We start from the raw sequence: 7,794 nt of genomic DNA, 5'->3' as shown, positions 1-7,794 counted from the left end.
AATCAGGTGAAAATACAACATGAGTGTTAATCACAGAGCACAAACTGGGAAGAATATGTAAAAGAGAAAAACAACCTTCAAAACCTTTGTTTTCAATATAGTTTATGTCACGCATTGCATTTAAAAATGCCAGTAGATGAGATGATGTTTGCAACATCATTCATTAAAAAGTGTGCACTCAGTCAGCCAAGCACAAATCAACATACGACAGACTACAAAGAAATACCAAAGTAAAAGGAAACTTGAGATGAAACAGAGTGAGGTCATTGGTTTCTTCCATTATCCTGAAGATGTTTGTCAACATTTTAATTTAACCAAATGGCCACCATTTAAAAAAAAAAAAAAAAAAGAAAAAACTTTGTTTTGACAAAATCATGATCTGCAGGGAAGAACTTTTGAAAAAAACCTGTTCACCATTTCCACTCCGTACTTCTGAACAAGACCTCCTGAGAAAAGGGAAGGGATGTATGTGCAGTCTGAGGCATTATCTGTGAGAGAACCAAGTAGAAATAGTTCCTTCAGATTTACAGTCTTCTCCTCTAATATTTGTACTATTTGTAGGTTGTAAACACACGACTGAGATATGGTGGGGGTTGTAAGGAAAAATACCTCAGGTCTTCACTACATCTACTGCTCTGGTTAGGCAACACATCAGTATGTGCGAGCAAGGCAGACCTCGAGATAGGAATTCAGCTGATAAAGTGAATGCAAGTTACAGATACCGTGAAATGCCCCCTGGACTTCCAGCACCACATCCAGTGCCTCAGTGGGGGACAAGGTGCCTGTGTCAAACCCCATGCTGCTGTTGTTGCGCTTGGGTCACGCTGCAGCACGTGGGCACTCTTCCTTGCAGGGGAGCGGTGGCAGGAGCTGGACATGCTCAGCACCCAGTTGGGGCCATCTCACCCCAGCACAGAACCCACTGCCCCACCAGCCCAGGAGCGGGAACAGCCGGGAGCTGCTGGAGCCCATGGTGATGGCGCTGAAAGTCGCACCGGGACTCAGCCCTGGCCCTGGTAGTGGACACGCACTTTTCGGTTTTTCCCTCTTGTCCCATGGAGCGGTTGCTGTTGAGGCGAGCATCCGTAGGAACAAGCAGCTGGAGTGGTCGCTCCCCGTTCTGAGCGCCGGGTGCAGAAAGCCGAGGCCAGGCCAGGTCTGGCACACGCTGCCCGCCCCAGCAGCCGCCGCGCCAGCTCCCCGCGCGAAGGTTCCCCTTCGGCCCCTCCGGCACGCGGCGGGCGCAGGGCGTCCCGTCTGCTCTGCGGGGCCGCGCGGCGGCCGCAAGCCCAGACTTGAATCCCGACGTGGTGTGCGCTTCAGTCTCAACCGGCGTGCAGCGCCGGGGGAGCTGAACAGGTTGAGTGACTTCAGGCTGTGGGAGGAATAATCGTCTTGGGTTGCTTCAGAGAGCTGAGGCAGCCAAACCGGGCGAGGATGGCACTGCGGAGTGCCTCGCGTCTCTGCCAGGTACCTCCGGAGTGTTTGTGTTTGAAGGACTTCTTTTTATAGAACTGCTGTCAAAATGGGTAGAGAGAGAGCTTAATTGGGACCGATCTGAAAAACGAGGCGGCGTGTAGGTGTGCGAGGGATGTGTGCAGCGAGTGGCTGCTTTCAGCCGGAGCTGAGCGTAAACAGGTCCAGTCTCATGTTTATCGGGGACTCTTATCTCCTGAGCTGGTAAATTTTTTACTGTCATGTCAGTTATGATCCGCAGACCGGCGCGCATTAAAGACAACCTTGCGTACAGCGTGAGTAAGGCTGAGCGTGCCTGTCCTGCTGCAGCCAGCGCTGCCCCGGCTGGCGGCAGGCAGGGAGCCAGCTCGCCCCGTTCAAGCTACGGGATCTGTCTGCCCAGCGAGCAGGACCTGGGGCTCCTGCCTCTGGCGTCAGCCCCAACGCCGTCCCCTCACGCGTACTGAGTCACAAGTGACTCACTTCGAACTTGGACGTGAGCGCAAAGTATACATTTGCAAATTGGCTGGTGAGGCACTGCTTTGCAATGTAGGTGGGATGTATTACATACTCCAGCAGTCAAGTTCTGCTCTTTTTCCCTCCTCCCTCTCCCTCCGTGCAGGATAGCTGTCTGAGCCCAGGATTTTGGTGCGGTTCTCGCGGGTGCAGGAAGGCATCTCAGCCTGCTCCCGTGGATGTGGCATGTGGATGGCTCCGGCCCCGCTCGTGACAGAGCTCTGCACTGAAGATGGATGATTTAGCTCTCCTTGACCTGTTGGAGTGTCCTGTGTGCTTTGAGAAGCTCGACGCCACAGCGAAGGTGCTACCTTGCCAGCACACTTTCTGCAAGCCCTGTCTGCAGAGGATCCTGAAATCCCAGAAGGAGCTCAGGTGCCCTGAGTGCAGGACCCTCGTCCTCTGCAGCATCGAGCAGCTGCCCTCCAACCTGCTCCTCATTCGCCTCCTGGATGGAGTCAGGTGTGGACAAAACGTTACCAGGTTTGGCTCGATCCAGAGGTCGGGGGTCCTGTCATCCCCTGCCTCCATCAGGAGAGTCCCCAGGGGGCTGCAACTTCATCAGCACCGGCTGGCGACAAATCCCAGGATCCACATGGAAGGGGTAAGGAGGCTACACATTCTTTACTCTGTCCATCAGCATAGAAAGCTTCCTGCTTGTGTGCAAAGAGCTATGAAACTTTCCTGTTAGAAGTATTGCAGAAATGTTTGAAGTAAGAGAGATCATTTTGCTTGCAAATCTGGCTGCTATTTCCTTGTGATATTTGACTATTTCGAGTTCATCACAACAGTAGTTGCATTGACTCTCAGGCTGAGACAAAACGAGCTTGCCCTTCTTACAAAAACTTCACAGGAGCTGTTTTCCCCAGGAGTTTTCAGGTGCTTCCTGACTTTTGGGGGGCATTTCAGGTGCTTTGACTTTCGGGCAATATACTGATTTTTGACTGATAGCAATTAAATCAGTAATTGCAAAGCTGTAACTGTTAGAGGTGGAGAAAGGTATTTCCCATCACTGCACCTCAGTTTCCCCAGCCACTGAAAAGGAAAGAGAGCACCTAATGATGCTTATGTCCCTGGCAAAATACTTTGAGGTTCACTAATGAAAAATATTAAAATCGACTGACTTACTAACTTTATCTAGGGATGATTTACTAGGCTAATTTTAAAATTCTAAGTTTTTTCTGTCATTCTCTTTAACAGTACAAAAGCTTTTCTTAAATAATGAGACATGATATTAGACCTGTTAAAGGAGCTGGGCTCAGATTGAATTTGGGGTAGAGACTGACTTGTGGCTTCACCTTTCCTGTGTTACATTCCTGGATTTCCACTTCTCCCACCTGCACTATTCTTCTGTACAATGTCTCTACAAACCTCTTCATAACATTCAACAGCTTGACTCAAACAGCTGTTAAATCTCAGGGCACTTTTGAGAATTGCAGAGCTATAAGCTTCCAGGCAGACATCAGACAGGGTTTCTTGCCAGCGTGCTATAGAGGTACATATGTGCATATTGCTGTGGAGCTGTAGAGGACCCCCTATGTCCTGTGGGTACAAGCTGGTGTCCGTATCCCAGGGAATCTCTGTGGCGTCGGTAAGTCATCTTGGATGGATCACACATCAAAACCAGACATCTCTCAGGAGCTACTCTCTCAGAGTTTTCCCACTGGAAAGTGTGGCAGCGTGGCCCTGAGACATATGAACTCGGTCCCTCTCCCGGGAGCCCTGCCTGGCCTGCAGCTTATCAGGCAGGCAGACGTGCCTGCCCGTGCACGGAGGCAGTGCCTGGGCCAGGTGGGCAGTGCAAGAAAGCCAGCCTGGAAGAGGCCATCTCCTTCTCCCACATGCACCTCTGCGGCCAGAAATTATGCTTTAGCTTAGATGGAATGTAGCTCAGTCCCCAAAGGCGCTGAGCAATGCTGTTCTGTCGGTGCTGGGAGAGTAAGGGCGGGTGGGCAACGCGGTCTCCCGTCTGCAGCACCCGTTAGGCGAGCGGTGGCCGGGTGGGAGAGCAGAGCGGGGTGGGGGCGAGCACAGTCCTCAGGCTGCGGACGGCTCCACCGCAGCGACCCGTGGGGCTCGGCAGCCTCCGCCACGGGTCACCCTGTTCCGTCCGCGGGGCTGCCAGCTCCTGCGAGCAGCGGAGCCACGGCCAGCGAGGCGCCTCGCTCGGAACCAGCTCTCCAGGGGAGCTGTGGGGAGTCACTGGTGCCGTTTGTGCGAGGTACGAACCATCAGACAGCGACGGTTTTCAGCCACTGTCACTATGGGCGGCGTTTCAGCTGAAAGTGAGAAGGTTCGTAGTTTCTCCAGCTGGATTCCCCTAGCCCCAGATAAAAAAGCACCAATACGCTCATCTGTTTTTCTTCTCTCTCACCCGTTTCACGTTTCTCATTTCTTTTACTAGTTCTCAGGACAGGCAGAAACTTGTTGTTGATATTATATAGTAGCAACATCCATCAGTTTGTAGCTCCTGTAAGTGTTTTAAGACCAAACTCCTGGGAATTGGCAGAGCTAGTCAGCACTGGATGAGAGGGCTGTGGCTGCGGACCAGCTCCCCGTGGTGCTGGGACGCAGCACTGAGATAGCCCTCTGACTTCCTATGCCTCTTGATGAAGGGATGTAAAAACACGTTACACTGAAATGCTCTTAGACTTAATTAGTTAATTAATTATAAAACACTTTGGAATCCTCGGCTGCAAGGTGAAGAATGAAACATATTAGTCACATTTGGGGTTTGGTGGTTTTAAATACATACAGATGGGACCACACGTTACTTTAGCTGCTCCAGTGGGATATTCACACATGCAGACTCTCCCCTGAACTAGCACCTGGTAATAGCAGCGCTTCACCTGGCAGTAGCAAGGACTCATCTGGAAGTGCCTGTGCGGTACAGAGAGACAAGGCAGTAATAAGGATGACTTGTCATCTCCCTACACCATGGAGTGCTTGAGTTTCAGGGTATTCATCCGAAGTAATCTGGGTGAGCAGAGGCCTCCAAACGATTTGAACCACAGAGCAGATGCTTTTTGTCAAGCATCACAGTGAGAACAGCTATTTTGCAATCCTGCTCCACCACTGTTAATCCCACCACAGTTGCTTTCCTGGGTACTCATAAATGCAGTTTTCATTTGCAACTGCAGTGGAAGGTCGTGTGCTTCCAAAGACTGCCCCAATCTGCATAGTCTGCTAATTACTGCTAATACTATACACCACTTCATGCTACAAAGCAAATGAAATTAACGTGCACATTGCTGCACTGCAGCCACATACGCCATCAAAAGCAGGATACAGAACATGTTTTGTTTTTATCAAAGCTGCTGTTCTATAAATAAACTTCCTTTACTCCATGGTGCTGAGAAAATCACAAATTTGACCAAAGTTTCTCTTCTCAGCAGAGATGGTTTCTTTGCCAGCTTTTTGCTGTTCATCCTCATGAGCATCCATGAAGACAAAAAAGTAAAATAAATCCCCTCATCACCAAGCAAGCCAAGAACTTGTATCATTCCAAGAGGGAAGTGCGAGCAGGCCCCAGCAGAGCTGCTGAATTAGCAGTAATACAATACTCAGTTTGCAGTCAGGAATTTCAGAGAGCCAGTCCTTAAAAAACAGGGAATATTCTGGTTACAGCCCATCCCAAACTCTTTCTTGCTAGCATTTAAATCACTTTGAATCCACTTCCTACATGCTAACATGGGGCAGGCACATTCTGGGTTTGAGCACTCGGGCACGTACGTGCGTATCCATACCCAGGCCGTGCCTCTGCAGGGACCAGACGGGCCCTGAGCAGCCGCCGTGGGAGCAGCCGCTCGGGCAGTGCTGCGCCGAGGCCACTGGCACTGCCCGGTAGCTGCTCCCGGGACGTCTGGCCAGGTTTTAAGATCTTTAACATCTATGCAGAGAGGACAAGACTTTGGATTTTCAGGATCTCCACATAATAAACTGTCTGGAATTTAAGAATAAAAGGATTTGCTAGGAGGCGAATGCGTAAATAATCTATGCTGAAGCCTTTGAACTCTTAGGAACCGCCCCTGGCATGTGCCAGATGTGGTTACGTCTTGTGCTGAAGCATCCTTCGTATCTGGCTTCAGCCCCAATGTAAGCTAAACACAGCTTTGCCGCTGGTGAGAGAACAGAAAGATCGTGTGTGCTGAGGTATACACAAAACTCCCATACTTCTCTGATGAGTAGCAGACCTAAACTATACCCTACACAGGGCAAAAATCCATCCAGGCCACTAAACAGCTACTTGGATGATGAACTTTGACATGCAACAAATACAGGGCAGTGAGCCAGAGGAGGAAAATTCTGAGTATGACAGCTTGCCTTTGGAAAACACAGACCACACAAATTTAACTGTGACTTTGGCTATTTTCTCTTTGCATGAACTGAGTGCTGTAACAGCCCCCTCCAGCATTTCATGGGAGATAGACAGATAACACCTCTATTGGGATAAAAATACACTGCACTCCAACGTCGCCACCTTCACACGGACGTCTATATATAGTACCTGTGTCTTGGTATTTTCTTCTCCTCCAGAAACATCTCCAACTCCTTTCTGAATTTGACAGACAGGAGTTGGATTGCTGCATCTCTTTGAAACCTTATTCAAAGCAACCTTTATGTCTGCACCCAGCGGAGGCAAACACGTTTCCTGGCCCACTCACTGTGCAAACCACCCTCCCCACCCCTCCAAAAAAACCCCCAACAGTTCCTGTGCAGTCACAGTAATGACCTCATCACACGTGTCATATCACCTTGGGCTGGACAAATGCTAAACAGATGTTACAAACCTGGGGAGTCTGCACAGGCACATTGGCTCTGCCTTAGGAGGTGGCAGCGGCTCCTTTTCCACCGGAGAGGGGGGAGCATCTTCTCGCCCAGCAGCCGCTGTGGGTGGTGGCTGTTTGTGCCACAGGGTCCCTCGGCTGGAAATGGAGCCACTTTATTTGGCTAAAAATTCTGTGTGGCCTTATGGCCTTCTGGGAGAAAGGGCTTGCCCCAAATCTCCTCCACAGCCACATCCCATCAGGGTTTGTCTCATTCTAGAAAAACACTGGGTGTGACCCAAGGAACTGTTTCCGCAGAGCTGGCTTGCACTTTGTACAGGATACCATCGCATGCCTTTTTTCTTCTTTGCATATAGTTTTAGCACTTTTATCTACTGCAAAGAGAGAGTGAAGTCACCTCAATATAGATTGCCTGACAATACACACCCCGAAAGCTGTGTGTGCAACAACAACAGATTCAAGCGCACAGAAGTAGGAATCTTTGCAGTAGCTGTAAGCTCACCAGGAGACTGAGCCGTTCATTCGTTTCTGTTGGAGAGGGGCATAAGGCAGAACCACAGCCTCAGAGGGAGGGGCTGAGGGTTATGTCAGGTTCCCTACAGAAAGCTTAAAATGAAAATACCATTTTGATGGGGTGAAGGATGAAACACCCAGTTGGACTGTAAATGTGAGGTGGCACTGGTGTACTCAGGTCAGGACAGGATGGAGTGACGGGTGGCTTTGCAGAGGGCTGGGGCGGGTGCATGATTGACTTACGTTCAAGTCTGGTTTTGTTGCTGGCAAACTTTCCTCTGCGCTTTCGATGGGTGAGCAAGGCTCCTTGCTAGGGAACCCTGCAAACGGCTCAAAGGGCATAGCAGTTCCTGGCTGACCTGTTACAGGAGCCTGGAAAACACACAGCGACACTTACCGTTCTTTTGCCGCAGAGGGGCTCCCAGCTGTCTCCCTGAGGGCTGCACCGATGCTGGCTCCTGTCACCTGCGACTCCCCCAGCCGTGCAAAACTGCCCGGCGTGCCCCTGTGAACCACGCTGCGG

At 50.4% G+C, this 7,794-nt stretch overlaps 1 protein-coding gene across 1 annotated transcript in view; it reads left to right on the top strand.

Moving 5' to 3' along the window:
• The first annotated feature begins 1,259 nt into the window (after window positions 1-1,259).
• The window catches only part of SH3RF2 (SH3 domain containing ring finger 2), a 50,015-nt gene continuing 43,480 nt past the window's right edge, over window positions 1,260-7,794 (top strand). The window contains exon 1 of the mRNA XM_052816599.1: window positions 1,260-2,575. Within this exon, the coding sequence (XP_052672559.1) occupies window positions 2,204-2,575 (372 nt within the window). The 5' untranslated portion in view covers window positions 1,260-2,203. The remainder of the gene's footprint in view (window positions 2,576-7,794) is intronic.

This window comes from Harpia harpyja, chromosome 20 (genome assembly GCF_026419915.1).
Source record: "Harpia harpyja isolate bHarHar1 chromosome 20, bHarHar1 primary haplotype, whole genome shotgun sequence".
In the NCBI taxonomy this organism is placed as follows: Eukaryota; Metazoa; Chordata; class Aves; order Accipitriformes; family Accipitridae; genus Harpia; species Harpia harpyja.
Note: the sequence above shows the minus strand (reverse complement) of the source record. Positions and strands in the feature narration are given on the sequence as shown.